The 16,497-nt window shown below is 59.3% G+C and overlaps 2 protein-coding genes across 10 annotated transcripts in view; both read left to right on the plus strand.

Annotated features, from left to right (window-relative positions):
- Positions 1-1,888, plus strand: part of JAKMIP1 (janus kinase and microtubule interacting protein 1) — an 84,322-nt gene extending 82,434 nt beyond the window's left edge. For all 9 annotated transcript variants that reach the window (XM_016161239.2, XM_036227480.1, XM_036227478.1 and 6 more), the window contains one exon: positions 225-1,888. Coding sequence is in view for 8 of the 9 variants with exons in the window: in XM_036227480.1 (XP_036083373.1) it covers positions 225-254 (30 nt within the window). In the remaining variant the exon portion in view is untranslated. The remainder of the gene's footprint in view (positions 1-224) is intronic.
- A 573-nt stretch (positions 1,889-2,461) lies between these two features.
- CUNH4orf50 (chromosome unknown C4orf50 homolog) overlaps positions 2,462-16,497 on the plus strand; it is a 38,978-nt gene continuing 24,942 nt past the window's right edge. The window contains exons 1-4 of the mRNA XM_036227346.1: positions 2,462-2,565; positions 4,376-4,765; positions 8,500-8,644; positions 11,874-12,512. Of these exons, the coding sequence (XP_036083239.1) occupies positions 4,485-4,765; positions 8,500-8,644; positions 11,874-12,512 (1,065 nt within the window). The 5' untranslated portion in view covers positions 2,462-2,565; positions 4,376-4,484. The remainder of the gene's footprint in view (positions 2,566-4,375; positions 4,766-8,499; positions 8,645-11,873; positions 12,513-16,497) is intronic.

A 16,497-nucleotide genomic window follows, 5' to 3' on the forward strand; every position in this document is an offset into this window, starting at 1 on the left:
AACGATCTCGGGTCTCATCAGATTGGGGGTGGGAGCCCTGGGGGGCTGGGGGTGCGTCCTGGGGGACAGCCACCTGACTCCTGTCTCCTCTTTCCCTGGATCGTCAGGGAGGGTCCCTCAGTGGGCTCGGATGGAGAGTTTAAGACAGTGGTTGGGGGAGGTGAGGGCAGATAAGCTACAGGCGTAGTTCTTATGTCATATCAAATTATTTTCTAATTCTACAGGGTAGAAAAAGAGCTTCCGGAATAAACTGAGTCCCTATGGCCACCCCAACCCTTCTCAAACTGAAATTCAATGGCAAAACAAGCTATTCGAAGCCCAGAGACTGAAACCAGAATTCACGCACTCTCGACGACGGCTCGAAGGGGAGGCCTTTTGACCTGCGGCTGGGTCCTGGCCAGGCCACGCTGTGGGAGCTCTGCAGGGACCAAGGGGATTTTGCCATGCTCCAGGCCACAGCTGAGTCCCCACTGTGGCACCTTCAAGAGCCCCTGGGGCAGAGACCTGAATACAAGGAAACTAAGTGCAATTACCGGAAACCGAGTGGTGGGAGAGCCACAGCGCTGACTGGGACGCGTCCCCACACTGTACCCCTCCCTGGCCGTGTCCACGTGCCTGGCCGGACACAGACCCTGTACATATGTCTCCGTAAACTGTGTCCTGTGCATCCAGAATCTGTCAGCCACAGTGACATGCAAACATCCCTGTGATCCGAATCCAGAGTCAAGTCCCAGTTAGCAAAGCTCCAGAACTCTCTGCAGCTGGATTCAGCTGCCGGAGGCCAGAGAGGGAGGGGGCTGGAGCCTCATCTCCTGCGGAGGGTGAACCCTGTGAACTCAGACTCCGAGGGGAAGCCACAGGTCTCATCACTCTTGTGGCTGTGACGTGGGGAAGGTCCCAGAGCACAGCAATCTCTGGGACCACGCGGGGTGAGGGCCGAGAGGCGAGCTCAGCTCTCTCCGGGGCTGTCACATCTGGGTTTTGCTGTGCAGGAGGCTGCCGAGGAAGAAATGCTGGGGTGCGGAGTGGCCCCTTCAGTGCCTGCAGGAAATGAGGCTCTTTCCTCAGGGCTGGAGACCCGGCCATTCTCTTACACCCACGGAGAAGAAGGCAGCCCTCCCTGATCTCAGGAGACCCGTCCCTGAATCAAGCCCCCCACGAGAAAGGGCAGAGTGGGGCAGCCACAGAAGACGGGGCGCCACTTGGTAAGAGTCAAGCCTCAGAGGGAATCCTGGAGAAGAGAAGCTTCCTTCGGTGGTGGGGTGGCTGTATCCCCAGGGGGAGGCACCTGCTCACATGCCTGCCCTCACCCAAACTTCTGGAAGGAAGACTTTTGGAATCAGAACAGATCCAGCGGAACAGAAGGGGGTGCGCTGGAGGGAAGGACAGCCACGCGTGTTGGGAGAAGCGGCTGACGCGAGGCTGGGCTGAGCCCGGGCGCGGGAAGAGCCGCCGCTCCCTGCTCATTGGGCAGCGAGAGCGGTCCCGTGATGTGCGCTGAGGAGAACTGAAAGGACTGGGGGTCAGGCCAGGACTGGGGTTCAGGCCACGGAAGGGGTCAGTGGCGGAGGGAGCCCAGCAGAGGAGCCGAGAGTCCCCAGCAGGCGAATCGGAAGATAAAGGGCATGGTGATCCACACGGGAGGGGCGCCCCAGCCAGATGCCGAGGGGTGCGCAAACCAAATCGGGGCGGGGCTGGGGGGCTCGGAGCAAACGCACCCAGCAGGACAGCTGAGAAGTGACCGTTCTCTTTTGAAATCTAAACCCAAAGCACCCACTACACCAACCCCCATGACTCACCAACATTTGGTGACCAAATGTGAATGAACTGACGTCTTTGCTTAAATAAAGCGGCATCCTGCGCTCCTGGTGGGGGTGACGGCGGGGACCGCATGGCGAGCGAGCGCTCTCCCGGCTGGGGGGCTGGGGACGCGGGAGAGGCTTGCCCTGCGGAGTGAATCCGGGAGGCACGCGCGGGCCTCCGGGAAGCTGTCCCGCGTCTCCCCGCTGCAGGAGCGTGGTCCCCGTGCCCGCCACTGTCCCCTCTTCTGTCTGCTGAGTCTCCCACTCAGACCGCAGGGCGGATGGCTTAACTCCGCAGTCGGTCCCACCGGGGTCCACTCCCAGCCCGGCCGCCCCCCTCAGGGGACCCTGGCAAAGCGCTTGCTGCTGCTGGGTCTCAACTTCGTCATCTGTGGGGTGAGGCGATGGGTCCCTTGCAGCACCTCCTGAGAGGTCTTCGTAGGAGGGAGACATTTAGACCACGGGACTCCCAGATCCTGGCTGGAGACGTAGCGGAGGCGTCAGTCCCCTGAGTGGGAGGCGTCCTCGAGGGAGACCGCGGGGAGAGGACGCACTGTCTGTGGCCGCCAGGGCGCAGCTCAGGGGTGAGGCAGCGAGGCTTACACGGGCAGGCACGGGGCTGGCCTGGCTTGGAAGACCAAAGTCCCCAATAGGAGCCAGCATTTCCTGTGACAGGCATCACCTCCAAGGTCCCTCCCAGGGACAGATCTCCTTCCAAGAGCCGGTGTTCTCAGGGAACCGCAGAGCTCTGGCAGCCCACCAGGTGCGTATCTAGACCTGACCCTTCGCCCTCCGCGCCCAGGTGAGGCGCAGCGCCTCAGGGTTATTGGGCGGTGGTTGCCTAGCAACGCAGCGCCGTTGGGGCGTGTGTGGTTTCCAGGGGAACAGAGCTGCAAGGCCAGCTGGACCCAAGGTCAGTTCCTCATGCAGAAAGGAGAAGGGTCGGGCCCACCCTTCGCTGCCACCCTCTTCAAGGGTTTCCTGGGAGGATGAGGGGAGAGCTTGCGACAAGCCGGTTGCTGATACCGGGGTGGCTGCGTGGTGCAGCGGAAACGCGTGGTTTCCCGCCCCTCGCCCTGACACCAGGCCAGTGGCAGCCAGCGAGGAGCTGGGTGGAGACGCCCTGGAGTCGGATGTCCGTCTCTCTGACGACCGACCGCGGTTACCTTGGCGAGGTGGACACTGTGCTGCACCGCGAGCTCAACGCCTCCCTGAGCACATTCGCGGTCTTTCCTTCCACCGGCCGCTCCTGCCTGCCTGCTCCGCCACCAGGCGCCCTGCACCCTGCAGGCTGAATCCCGGGGTGTGCGGCTCCTGCTCCCCCCTGGCCGCCAGTAACCTCAGGACCCCGCCAGACACTCCTAGTGCGACCGCGCCTGTTTGTTTTGGTTACTTTCTCACTTTTAACCAGAACCTGCTAGAGGCCCTGCAAAGAGGGAAGGAGATTTCAACCAGCCGACAGGGGGCCTCCTGTTAGAGGTTGTCTAAGAACTCTTGGGGGCTTCTCCAGACCCCCAACTATGCCCCCCCCAGATCCAGCTGTGTACCAGGAATCATCTGGAATGTAAACTCCCAGTGTCCTTCTCTTAGCCGGTGTTTTTCCTGTGGCCACTCTCAGCCTTGGGGGACCCCACAGAGGCTCCCTAGGGTGCAATGCCCCATCCTTACAGCTGCTCCATGGCAATCACCACCCCCGAGAAGCCCACAGGGCTTGCTCAATCGTCCACATCTCTTCCTCTCTCCCTCAAACCCAGAGCCTTCATGCCAGTGGACCTCAGGGTCTCAGTCACTTATCCAAAAAGCCTGGAGACGCTTCCCCAGGCTGCGGCCCTGGGGCCCGGCCTTTTACCTGTCCCAGGGGCAGGATGAAGGACATGTCTCCCCTCTGGCCAGGCAGCTCCTCCAAGAAAGCGTCAGAATACCCACTTCTTCCTCATAGGCTCCAGGTGGCTTCAGTTGGTCACCGCTGCAGTCAGCTGTCAATCTCTCCTCCTGCTCGGGCATGCCCGCAGGACCCTTCTCTCCCGACACGTGCATTCCTCCCCTCTCAGGTTTTGGAGTCTGACCCAGATTTGAATCCTGACTCTGCCCCTTCCCGTCTTGGGCCTGGACAAGCTCCCCCAGCTTCCGGAGCCCGTTTGGTCATCTAGAAAATGATAACGCCCACCTCCCAGGGGTCCCGGGAGGGTCGGACTTGCTCAGATGAGCTGACCCAGGGCAGCCCTGGTCCCCTCGCCCGGCGAACGCCAGGTCCATGGTAATGGTTTGCCGCACTCAAAGAGGAGGAAGCCTAGAACGTCGTTCATGGCGGGGCGTAAACCTGAGCTTCGCTCCTGAGAACCTGTAACGTCAGGTGGTCCCGCCTGCAGATCCATTTTTACCTCTGTGTCTACATTATTAAGCATTTAATTCCACGCGGTTTTTCTGTGCCATTCACTCTTGCTTTGGGCGAGTTCTGGCATGCCGCTTGTAAAACGAGACGCTTTCATTCAAATTGCATGATGCTTGTGCCCGTGAAACCCAAGTCCCCTTCTCCCCCCCATAAATAATCCACCTGTCCTTGCCCTCTTCAGAGGATCGTTTCCTGCACAAGCCAAAGGCACTACATTCACCACGAAGCTTCCAGAAAGTCGGCGTGGTACATTCACCGAATTTTCTTAAGTCCTGACCTTCGACGACAGGATGGAGCCGCCCGCGGAGAGACGAACTGAAAAGAGCTTCCACTACGTCGTCAGAGCCCCCGGCAGTGACGAGTGGGACGGAATCAATTTTGACGTGAGGATCGACACGAGGTGGATCTTCCAGGACGCAGAAGACAGCGGCGAGGAGCAGGGGCGCCCCCCGGGAGCAGGAAGCCCGGGCGCGGAGGCGGGGATGCTCGGGAGGCGGCTGGAATCCTCGCAGCAGAAGCTGCTGGCGGCCGCGGACGATCGCGTGATGGCGGAGTCTGGGCTCAGGAGCAGGTAAATGCGCCATCTGCACCTCGAACGTGTGCGTTTCGTGAATCCCGGGGCATCGTAACCGTGTTAGCCTGAGTGCCGAGCGGGCTCTACCGCCGAGGAGCCAGGCTCACCCGTGCCACGTAACCTGGGGCACCCCAGGTCTCAGCTCCTTCTCGCTCTGTCCCGTCTCCTGTGCCCTGTCCTAGGGCCTGAGCCTGCAGGGAGGTCTCCTAGGCTCTTGCGCTAACTGTCTTCCATCTGGGCCCAGCCAGAGGGAGGCACGGAAGGGCGGAGGGGGAGGAGCCGGGGTAGCTGCCCTCTCTTCGCTCCGGGCGGCATCTCCGACTGTGGCTGCAGGTCAGTCACATTCCCTGCTTCCTCGGCGGCCTGGGCCTCGGGCCCTCACGTCACCCCTGCGCCTCCCTGTGTGTGGCAGTCGCTGGTGTCTGGGTGGCCTGTCATCTCTGTCCGGCCTTGCAGCTCATCCATCATCTTCACAGCAGACTCTGTTTGTTTCCTGTGCTGAATTCCCTGACGGGGCTGTTTTCCTGGAGGAACCGGCATGGTCCGCGGGTTGGTCGTTTGAACCCAGGTCTTTCCCCACAGCCCGAGGTCTTTCTGGATCATGTTTTGATGCCTGGGCCAGCAGGATGAGGTGGAGCTTTGCATATAACTCAGAGGAGAAACACGGCATGGAAGGGTATGGCTGGGGTCAAGGCTCACAGGGTTCCCAATGTCCCAGCAGCCGAGTGTCTTGGACTGGTCTGGGACTGGCCTTTTTCTTGCATTTCCCTTTATTTTTAATAAAGGCAAGTCATTAAATATGTACTTACATGTGCTTTATTTTTCTTCTTTGTAAAACTGTTCATATCAAGAAACTCACGTATCGGAAAAATTCTTCTCTTACTCTACATATGACTATGTGATTGTCCATCCATTCATTCACTCATTCACGCCTTCTACAACCTGCACGTACCCGCCAAGGGTCACGTGCTAAGTCGCACCGGTTTGTGAGGGCTGCCACAACGAAGTTCCGTGGACTGAACAGCTTAAACCGCTGAAATTTACTTTCTCACAGTTGCAGACCCCGGAAGTCCGAGAACAGGTGTGGGCAGGCGTGGCTCCTCCTGACGCCTCTCTCCTCTGCGTGCAGGAGGCTGTCTTCTCCCCGCGGCCTCACGTGGCCGTCCCTCTGCGGGTCTGCGTCCCGATCTCTTCTTATGAGTCGTATGGGGTTAAGACCCATCACAGTGGCTTCATTGTACCCTGATCACCTTTGTAAAGACCCTGTTTCCAAATGCAGTCAGATTCTGAGGCCCTGTTACTTGGCAGGTGAATTTGGGGGGCACATTCGGTTCATAACAGAAGTCCTGGGGTTTGAGAGCTGGGGAAGGCAGGGCCGCAGCCCTAGAGAGACGAGCGGTGTAGCTCACTGCTCATGGCTGTACTTCACATCTCCCTTCAGACATATTGGGAGTGAACGCCGGGAGATCAACGGGCTTGGGGAAGATGGGTGGGGAACCCCAACCCCCCACCCCTGTGAGGGAGAGACAAACTGGGGCACCTGTGGGGAAGGGCAGGTCATGTCCTCTGCTCTGAAGGTGGGATGCAGGCCCTGTCACATGGCGGGGGAGGGCAGGGGCTTGAACCCAGGCGGCACACCCAGAAGCGTAACTGCAGCCACCAGGGGCTGAATTTGTCCCGCCTCCCGAGGGAGGCCCCTCGAGTCGTGGCACCCTTTCCAGCCCTGCGTACGGACATGTGCGACTTGCCATTCATCAGTGAGAATTCCACTTTTGTGAGTGTCTGTGTCCTGTGGCTGCTAAGACAAATGACCACCAACCTGGCAGCTTAAAACAATACACAGGCATTGTCTTGCCTTCCTGGAGTCAGAATCCAAGCTGTCCCCATGGGATAAGCTCAGGGCGGGCCGGGCAGTGCTCCCTGCAGAGGCCGGTGGGGGACCCGGTCCTGGCTGGTTCCAGTGGCCACAGCTGCAGTCCTTGCTCCCGGCCCCTCCCTCCACCTTCAAAGCTAGCAGAGTAGCATCTTGCTCCAGTGGTCCCACTGCTCAGAGGTGACACGGGCATTTACCTTCTGTGTCAAACCTCCGTTCATGTCTCTCTCATAAGAACGAATGTGAGTGCAGCTCGGGCCCACCTGGATAATGCAGGATCTTCTCCCCACCTAGGGGTCTGTAACTTAATCACATCCGCAGTCTCTTCACGTTTTAAGGCAACCTGCTTAGCCTCCAGGGATTGGGGCCTGGTATATTTGGGGGCCATTATTCAGCCTGCCACAGCGAGACTGGTCACTTTCTGCTTAGTTGATGTGTTGGGACAATATCAGAATCAAACATCTCATCTTTAATGTTTCAGGCCAGTCTCAAGAACTAAAGAGAGGCTTTTCTTGTTCCGTTTGGTATCACCACATTCTATAACGAATCGGAGGTACCCAGCCCGACTCTCTCTGATTAACTCCTTTCAGTTGGTTGGGAAGAAACTCGATTATAACTCACACAGGAGCGCATACTCCTGTCTGTCCCTTGCGAGACCATCCTCAGGGGACTCAGAACGAGAGAAGGAGAGGGGAAGTCTTGGCCTTATTGTCAATAATAATGCATCATTTTATTTAATCTTAGCGACAACCCTCTGAGCAATGGATAGTTATCTCTATTGTACAGATAAAGATACTGAGGGTCATAGTGGTGAATGAGCCCAGTTTAGGTTCCATGGCTGGTGAGTGGCAGAGCCAGGCGACAAAGCTAGGTCTCCACCCACGAAGCAGAGCCCGTCCTGGGTGAGCAGGTCACCTGCGTGGACTTGGGTAAAGGAGTGAGGATGCGCAGAGCTTGTCTATGCGGGCGGTGAACGTCCTTTTCGCGTGTTTCCTGGTTTCTATTATCGAGGTAAGACTGGCACATTGAGGGGACTTTGCTACGAGGCACCAGCTGGCGACAGGTGCGTCTTCACAGTGCCTCCTCTCTCAGCCGGACTTCCCTCTCAGGCCTCCCTCCCTCCCTCAAGCATGCTTCTCCTGTCTGCGCAGCTGCGTTCAGGGCTGACCCCAGCCCAGTGATGACTTTGTCATAAGTGCAACACATCCCCAGTATAATAAAAAAGCCTTCCTGTGGCATTGCCGTCCCTAACCATTAGGCCATTTCTGACTTCTCACTTTTATAAGTAATGCAAAGATTGATGATTTTAATTGCAGCAAGTTGTTTCCTCCCCAAATTTCCCCCAAATTTCAATTATTTCTTCGGATGGGAGGCAGTGGAGCACAGGGTTAACAGCGTGAGTCTGGCGGTCAGGTCGGCTGGACTCGAGGATGCTGTGTGACGGCCGGCAAGTTGCCTGGCGTCTCTGGTCCTCGGTCGCTCACGTGCTCCTCACGTGTGAAGCAGGGGCGAGGGAGGCCCCGCCGTGGGCCAGCGATGTGGCGCTTCGTCGAGACAATGCAAATGCTTGCTTCAGGCTCGGTCCCTAGTTGGTGTCACCCAGACTCGGGGCTACTGGCTTAGGGACGAGATTTCTGATGCATGGTTCCTGACAAGGGGACTTCGAACACAGCAGGGGGCTTCGAAGTATTCTAGATCACCTTTAGAAAGATATGTGTGAACGTTCTACAAATTGTGATTTTGTCAGAATATTAAATTGATGGCCAAATGATAAAAAAAAATTAAATAGAAAGGTGGCCCTGGCGCCGCCCGCCGCACGGCAGTGAGCGCAGCCCACCTCCCCGCCTCCTCGCTGCAGGGTCCGGCAGCTGCGACTCTCGGAGAGGCGGCTCCTCCGCAAGGTGGGCGAGCTGAGCGCCCGCGTGTCCCGGGAGCGGCGCGCCTGCCTCCGGGCCCAGGAGGAGCTGGAAGCGCTGCAGGCGGAGCTCGCCAGCCAGGTACCGGTTCCCTTCTTCCTCCCAGTCCTCGCTTCTGGCCCCAGCAGGGTCCCCGCCCCAACAGCGCCCCAACAGCGCCCCAACAGCGCCCCCGTGCGCCTGCGCCTGCACACCTGCGCGCAAACTGTGAGGTTTGCCCGGGAGAGCCTGGTGGCACTGGGGGCGAGGCCGCGCGGCCTCTCTGGGCCTCAGCTGTCCCATCTGTACAATGGAGACCCCCATCCTGCCCTGCCGGGGTCCACTGGGGTGTGTGAGAGCCCTGGGTGACCTATAGGGACTGCGCGCTTGCTGGGAGCTCTGGGCAGAGGTTCATTTCTGGGGCCTTCATGCCTGGCATTGGGGGGCCAGCTCTGGCTTAAGGACGAGGACATGACTGATGCAAGGGGCCGGGCTTCAGGGGCCGGAGGGCTGGTGGGGGCATGGATAGGAAACGAGGAACTCCACGACTGGACGCGGGGGGCCAGGAGGGAGGTGCGGGCCCGGTGCGCGTGTTTGCGGGGCGGGGGAGCAGCAGGGAACTGGCCGCGCGAGTGGGGCCTTGCGGGAAGGGCATGCGAGGCGTGGGCAACCGCCCGGTTAAGGCACGGAGGTTTGGGAGACATACCGGGGTGAGAGCGGAGGGTGTGGGCCGGGAGAGGGACGTGGCGACCCTGGAGGGTTCCGGAGGAGCCAGACCGCCAGGGCCACTGCGTGGACTGGATGCCGAAGGCAACGGGGAGCCTTCGGCAGGAGAGGCCCGGGGTCCAGGTTTTGGGGAATGTCATTCTAATTGCATGGGAGGGAGATGGTGGGGGCGGGGGGCAGTTGGTGCCGTTGGAGAAGCCGCGGGCAGTTAAGCGGCCGGCTGGAGGCAGAAGCCTGGCGCCGAACCCCAGCTCTGCCACTCATGAGCTGTGTGACCTAGGGCGAGTGACTTAAGCTCTCCGGGCCTCGGTTTCCTCGTCCGTGAAATGGGAATGCTATAATACCACCCCCCTCGAATCGGTGTGTGAGTTAATACATGCGGAACGCTCGCGACCGTGGGCATTTAAAGAACGCTAGCTGCTTTTGTAACTGCTAGTTTTTATCGACGTGCTTCAGGGGAGAGCCGATGAGGGCCAGAGGGCAGGACACGCTTAGGGAGTACTGCAGAGGCAGGGACAATGACACTTGGAAGTCAGCTGCACGTGGCACCCTAGGTCCCTAGGGTCATCCCGTTTCAGGTGACTGCGACTTACGGAGCAGCTCGCCGATCGTCAAGTTACAGGCCACCCCCTGTCAGTGGGCTGCGAAATCAATTCTGGGGGTCACAGCCCACATGTTAAAAACGCGGTGGACGAGGAAGCGGGAAGGGGCCCCACCGGCAGCGCGGCTCCGCGGACTGCGCCCGTGCGCATGCGCATAGCGCGGCACGCTGGTCACGCAGCTCCTGCTGGCAGCTAAGTTCCAAGACACAGCTTCAGCCATTAACTGAAATAGGAGCGGAGTGTGGGAGCAGAAGGCGTTCGATGAAATTGAAATTAGTCTTTGAGAGGTGAGGGAGACTTGCGTGGCATTCCCGCCCCTCCCCCCGCCACCCCTCATCCCCAAACTCAACTTCGGTGCAGACAGTCGAGGTGATTCTGCCCCTCGGCTCGGAGCACGCCGGGTCAGCGTCCCAAGAGGCGTTTTTACTGCGAGATGCCGTGGCGGTGCGTGCGGCCCCACGCAAGAATCTCCCTGTGGAAAATACGTTAATAAATGTTCTCTGAGCCACGCCCCTTATACAGGTAGGGTTTTCCAGGGGACTCGGACACAGCCCTGCAATCACGATGCGGTGGGGAGGCAGATGACCAGGGTGACAGCAAGGGGGATGGTGTCGGGGCTCAGAGGTGCCACGGGACCGCAGTTCTGGGGGACACTAAGCCCTTTCCCCACGCATCTCTTTATCCGGCCTCCTGAGCCCTGCACGCCCCCGGGAAACCCCATTTCCAGGCGAGGGGGGAGTTCAGAGATATGAGGGGCCTTGCTCAGGGTCCTCAGTGACCCCTGGCCCAGCTACAACCCAGCCCGAACCTCCGGCTCTGACTCTCTCACTGGAGATACTGCGGGGTTTGTAGACGCGCGTGGACGCGTTCGCTCGGCTCTTTGTACCTGATGTTGGCCGGGGGCGGTTTTGCCCTTATGCTGACCGTACTCCCAGCACACATCTGCACCGCAGACGCCTCGTTTCTGTGGTGACCTCTGGTCACCCCGAAAGCCGATAGAGGCAGAGCCCTCTGGGCGATGGAGCACCGTGCACGGAGCACGCGGGTGGCGGGATTCTGCACCATCTGGCAAAATGGCGTGGTTTCCCCACGGGGCATCTGGGCCCTGGTCTATCTGCCCCACGTCCTAGAAACACGAGCTGGCAGGCGAAGCCTGCCGCGCTGCGCCCACGGCTGCTCTTTGCCTGTCGCTTCGAAAAGCTGCATCAGGCACTAGCCGTTGAAAGAGGGCCCGACGCGGAGGTGGGTCCGCCTGCGTGCTTCCTTCTGAAATTAGGCCGGGACTCTGGTTTCCACAGTGGCTGAGTCTCCCCAGCCCGGCCCACAGCGCATGGGTCGGTGGAGGGCGAGGTTTAAGAACAGGGCCATGTGCTCTCCAGGCCTGAGCCTCATACATGGAATCCCGGCTGTGGGACTTGTAGCCATGTAACATTATGCAAGTCATTTCCAAGTGTGCCGAGGGGATGGTGACGGGCACCTCACTCCACTGGGGGCGGGGTAGTGGTCACAATAAGGAATGGCTGCTATGATACTGGTGGCCCTGTCCCCGCAGCCAGAACCCAGGGCCAGCTGACCCCTGGTGGGCCAGGCAGTAACCCTGTGGGCACTGGGAAATGGAGAGATCTGGGGGCTCCTGGGGTGGACACGGGACCCTTAAGGAGGTCCCGGTGGCAGCTCTTTACAGCCTGGAGTGGTGGCCTTCAGTGGCGCTGGTGTGGAACCCCTGGAGCTGGCCTCCCAGTGTGCACCAGCTGATGGGAGCTCCTGGGTGGGCAGGGCTTCCAGGGGGCGAGGTGAGTGAGGCGCTTGCCTCCCCTGCAGAATTTAAAGGGGGCGCCAAAAAACTCAGTAACCGAGGTAACTAATATTCCGATGCAACATTTTAATGCACAAATATTAAACGATCAAAATGCCAAAGTTTAAAATAAAGGCTGGCTCAGTGTGAGCGACGGCATCCCTGGGCTTGTGTCCTGACGCGCTCATCCACCGCCAACCTGTAGGTTCTGGAGAAGGAGCGCGCGGCCCAGCGGCAGCGGTGGCAGCTGTGGCGGCTGCGGGAGCGGCTGCGGCGCAAGGACGAGGCGCTAGGGCGGCAGGTGGCGGCCCTGGAGCGCTGCCGGCGGACCCAGCGGCGCCAGCTGGGCCTGGCGCGCGAGCAGGAGCGCGCGCTGCGGGCGCAGGTGCAGCGGCTGGAGCGGGACGTGCGGCGCCTCTGCCGCGCCGCCGGCCTCCTGCTGGCGGAGCTGGACGCCCCGGCTCCAGGCAGCCCCCGACCTCCGGCCCCGGCCGGTCCCCAGCGCGCCCCCGAGGCCGCGGAGCTGCGCACCCTGCAGGCGAGGGCCGAGCGCGAGCGCGACGAGGCGGCGCGCGGGTTGCGGGAGCAGCGCGCCACCGAGCGCCGGCTCCGCGGGCAGCTGGAGGAGCTTCGCTGCTGCATCTATGAGCTGAAGCTGTCGGAGATCGGCCTGCAGGGCCAGGTGGAGGACCTCACGGAGCAGAACAGGAGCCTGCAAGAGGAGCTGGGAGCCCAGGCCCCCGGGGAGAGAGCCGGCAGCACGCCCCCTGCTGGTTACTGTGGCCTGGTAAGTGCAGCACCCCGGGGCAGGAGAGAGAGATGCTTTCCCCTAACTTTCTCAGACAACCACTTGGTGAAGTCTGAGCCCTTCATTCCGTAGTCTTCCTCTTCATCCGCTCCTCCAGCCCCTCCCACCCTGTCCATCCATCCTCCGTTCAGTCCAGTCACCCACCCAACCATCTCCCCAGCCTTTCCTACCCACCCACCCATTCACCCCCCCCCACCCGTTTGTTCCCCGGCCGTCCGCTCTCCATCATCTAGTTTGCCGCACCATCTGCTCGTCCGTCTCGCCACCCATCCACGCCCCAGGCAGCCGACCAGCCACCCTTCATCCCTCGCCGTCTGTTCCCACCCGTCCACCCACTGTCCAGCATGTGATGGGTCCTTGCCGTGTGCGGGGCCCCGTGCTGGCTGAGCTCCCGCATGCGCGGTATTAGTAACTCCCATCTTCCCTGACCCACCCCCTCCCTGGGAAGGCAGTCACCTCCCTCACAGCGCCAGAGGTGGGGACGGTCCCCTGCAAGGCGGTGCCGTCTCTCCTCCGTGAGACCGTAAGCCGGGGTATGACGGGTTGTCGGGCCCCCACCCCAGGAGCAGGGCACGGCACGGGAGTGCCCCGGGACGGCGCGGTAAGAAGCACGCAGGGGTGAGAGCCTCTGGTTCTCCTGGTCACTAGCCGTGTGACCTCGGGCAAGTCTCCGAAGCTCTGGAGGCGAGGACAGAGGACATTTACATCTTCATGTGACTGATGGAAGAGTAAAGGCTCACAGTAATCCACTCCTGTCCTGTGTTTCAAAGGCATCATTCCGTTGAATGCCCGTGGAGGCCGTGAGGCAGGTGCCATAAGTGTCCCTGCTCCACATACGAGGAGGCCGAGGCTCAGAGAGGTCGCGTTGACCTGTCCTCACACAGCTAGTGAGAGGCGGGACTGGAATTCGACCCAGGTTTGCTGTGAGGAGGGTGCAGGGTTCTTTGTTTTTCCCGCCCCTGGCTGCCTCCCTGGAGAGAATGAGCTAAGCTCCCTCTGAGAGGTCAGGGTCCCTGCTTCTCTCCACCGGGTCAATTTGTACTTTAGGAAAAATCAGAGGGCAACCTTTACCCAGAGAAGGTTGCTCATCTTCAGACCCGGACAAACTATGTCAAATTAACTGGAACTTTAAATGCTCTGCCCTTCTTGGCACGTCGAAGCGTATCCTGCCTCGACTGTTTTAATGACGAGTTTCTGGTTGTCTTTTATCTTTATACTGCTTTATCCTCCTGCTCCTCTTCCGCGTGTCCTGTTTGCTCTTCCTCCATTATATTCACTGGATAAGAAGAAAACGGTATACGTTTAATACTGGCACCTTACTGTCATTTCGGAAAATAAATCGTGCATAGATGGAAACCATCATTTAGAATCCTTTCTGAAATTTTCTTAAGCCAAAGACTTTAACTTAGGCTGTTGGTTAAATCCTTCCTCTCCCAGTTATTTCCCCATACACTGCTGCTCACTCTTTTATCAACTAGAAAGGGGCGATGCCTAAATATTCAAGAGACTCCCGCTAAATATTCAAGAGACTCGCATTAAATATTCAAGAGACTCCCGCTAACGTTTCGTGCATTGTGCATTCTCATTTAATCCTTCGAGCGGCCCATCAGGCAGGTGCTGTTAGCCTGCTGCGTAGATAGAGAAGCCGACACCTGGAAGGTTAAGAGGTTTGGCCCTAGGTCCCCCAGCCCCCAAGAATCAGTGCCAGTGAGGGGGCACGGGCCAGATCAGAGCCGTGACACCAAGATGCTGCCCTGACCTCAGACGCTGGGGTCACGGTTTGTTCTTGAGGAGTCTGAGGCAGCGCCCATGGCTGGATTCAGTAGCTCATGAGCCATCCGTTCACGAGCCCCTTGTCGGCCTGCAGATGTGCCCTTCCTGTGTCCCGCGTTATCACGTGAAAGTCCCCGCGCTCCAGGGGGGCTGCATTGTACGCAGGGCTCATGCTCGCAAGGCTCGGCTGGAGGCCGCTGTGCGCAGTCAACATTTCCTTGAAAATTCCATAAGTGGCCCGTGCAGTGGGAGCTTTGCTGGCGAGGGGCTGGCTTCGGCCGATTGTGTGTGTCCGTTTTATTGTGCTTTGGGCATTTCTTGTTATCACCTGCTGCCAACCCCTTCACGGGGGACTCAGCGCCACGGCGACCAGCGTCTTGTTAAGGCCGGATGTTCAGGATTTTCCCAGAGGGACACGGGTCCGGAGCCTGCCCCTGCCCCGAGGGAGACCTGTGAGCTTTGGGTCCGTTTCACCTCTTAGCCCCGAGTAGCGAGTTTGCTTCCGGGAGCTGCTGTAGCAGAGGGCCGGGGACCGGCTGGGTCAAACCGCAGCTCCGGAGGCCTGTAGTTCAAAATCAAGGTGTCGTCGGAGCTGGCTCCTCCTGGGGCCTGTGGGGGCCGGACCCGTCCAGGCCGCGCTCCCTGGCAGTGCATGGCCGTCGCCTCTGAGTCTCCACACCGTCGTCCCTCTGGGCATGTCTGCCTCTGCTCGGATGTCGCCCTCTCATAGGAGTGCCAGCCCTGCTGGATTAGGTCTCACTCTGATGACCTCATCTGGACTCATTACACCTGCAGTGAACATGTTTCCAGATCAGGTTGCATTCTGAGGACCTGGAGACTGGGGTGGGGGGGATCCAGCCCCGGGAAGCGTGCATTGGATAGACAGGCATCACAAAAGCCGGCATCCGATGCTCACTGCGTGCCCTGCATAGCGGCTTGTCGCATTCCCTACAATGAGCTTCTGAGGCAGTAGAATTATTGGCCCTCATTTTGCAGGCGAGGAAACTGAGGCTGGGAGGTGAAGTCACCTGCCCAAGGAAGTGACAGGAGCAGGACCCGAAACGAGGTGCATGTTTCACATCAGCCTCAGCCGCCTGCGGGTCGTTATGAGAATATGCGTTACTTGCTTTGTATTTACAAAGTGCCTTCCCAGACAGCATCTCACTGATGCTGGCCGGTAGCCGGGTGGCGATCAGGGTCCTTGTCTCCAAACCTGCAGTCGAGTGGAGGCTACGCCTTGCCTGGGGCCACACAGTGTACAGTTTCTAGAGCAAGTGGCTTGGAGCCCAGGTCCTGGGAGGGACAAGCCACTGCAAGGCCAAGCCCAGCCTAGGGAGGATTCCGAAGCAGCCTGAGGGTGTTTCTGCTCAGGGGCCTGGGGAAAGGGAATTGCAAAGCACTGCGATTTGCAAGATAAGCAAGGCCCACTGCGGGGTCCCCACCGACTCACCCCGGGCACTGGGCACCTGCCATGCCCCAGGCGTTATGCTGGGTCCTGGGGCTGGGCAGGTGACCCTGCTCCTCCCGAGCTTACTGGGGGGTCAGACATGGCCACTGGACCGCTTATTCTACAGCAGGGAGCGGTCCAGGGGCTGCGGCCTGGCCTGGAGAGGAACAGGGAGGCTCGCGCCTGGAGATAAAGAATCATGACCTTGAACATGTCAGCGTCAGGCTGTTGTCTCGGAGCTGAGACCAGGCTCCGGGTGACAGTGGCATCAGGAATGCCGGGTGATCCTCTAGCCTCTCCTTCCAGAAGTGGGAGTAGAGCACCCCCTGGTGGCGGTTACAAGAATCTTTTTCCTGTTTAGCAAACTCAGACAGACCCTCCTGGCCACTGCTTGCGTTTGTGCAGAAATGCATATTCCACCTTTGTCGCCCACTCGGGCAGCAAGTGAGGGCTTTAAAATACCGTGCCGATGGTTTCACAAATGAAACCCAGGCGAAAGCCACGAACACGCAAATAACATGGAAGGAAATACACGTGTAATCTTACGGAACGGTCAGTCTCAGTTCCATTCGTGTACAATCATTAAAAACAAGCAAAACCTCAAGATTCCACTTTATCCTGTATATTTCCCAAACATTACAGCTGGCTCAGCACTGTTTAGGGTTGGCGAAAATGAGAAACAGCCTAGATGTCTGCTAAGAGGAGCTGATTCGGTAAGCGGAGGCGTTCCTCACGTCGGACCTCACGAGGTGGCATAGAGCACCAACCACACCGCAGGGAACCCTGTGCGCGGCTGACCCTTCGATGACC

Source organism: Rousettus aegyptiacus, unplaced genomic scaffold (genome assembly GCF_014176215.1).
Source record: "Rousettus aegyptiacus isolate mRouAeg1 unplaced genomic scaffold, mRouAeg1.p scaffold_m13_p_10, whole genome shotgun sequence".
NCBI classification, from domain to species: Eukaryota; Metazoa; Chordata; class Mammalia; order Chiroptera; family Pteropodidae; genus Rousettus; species Rousettus aegyptiacus.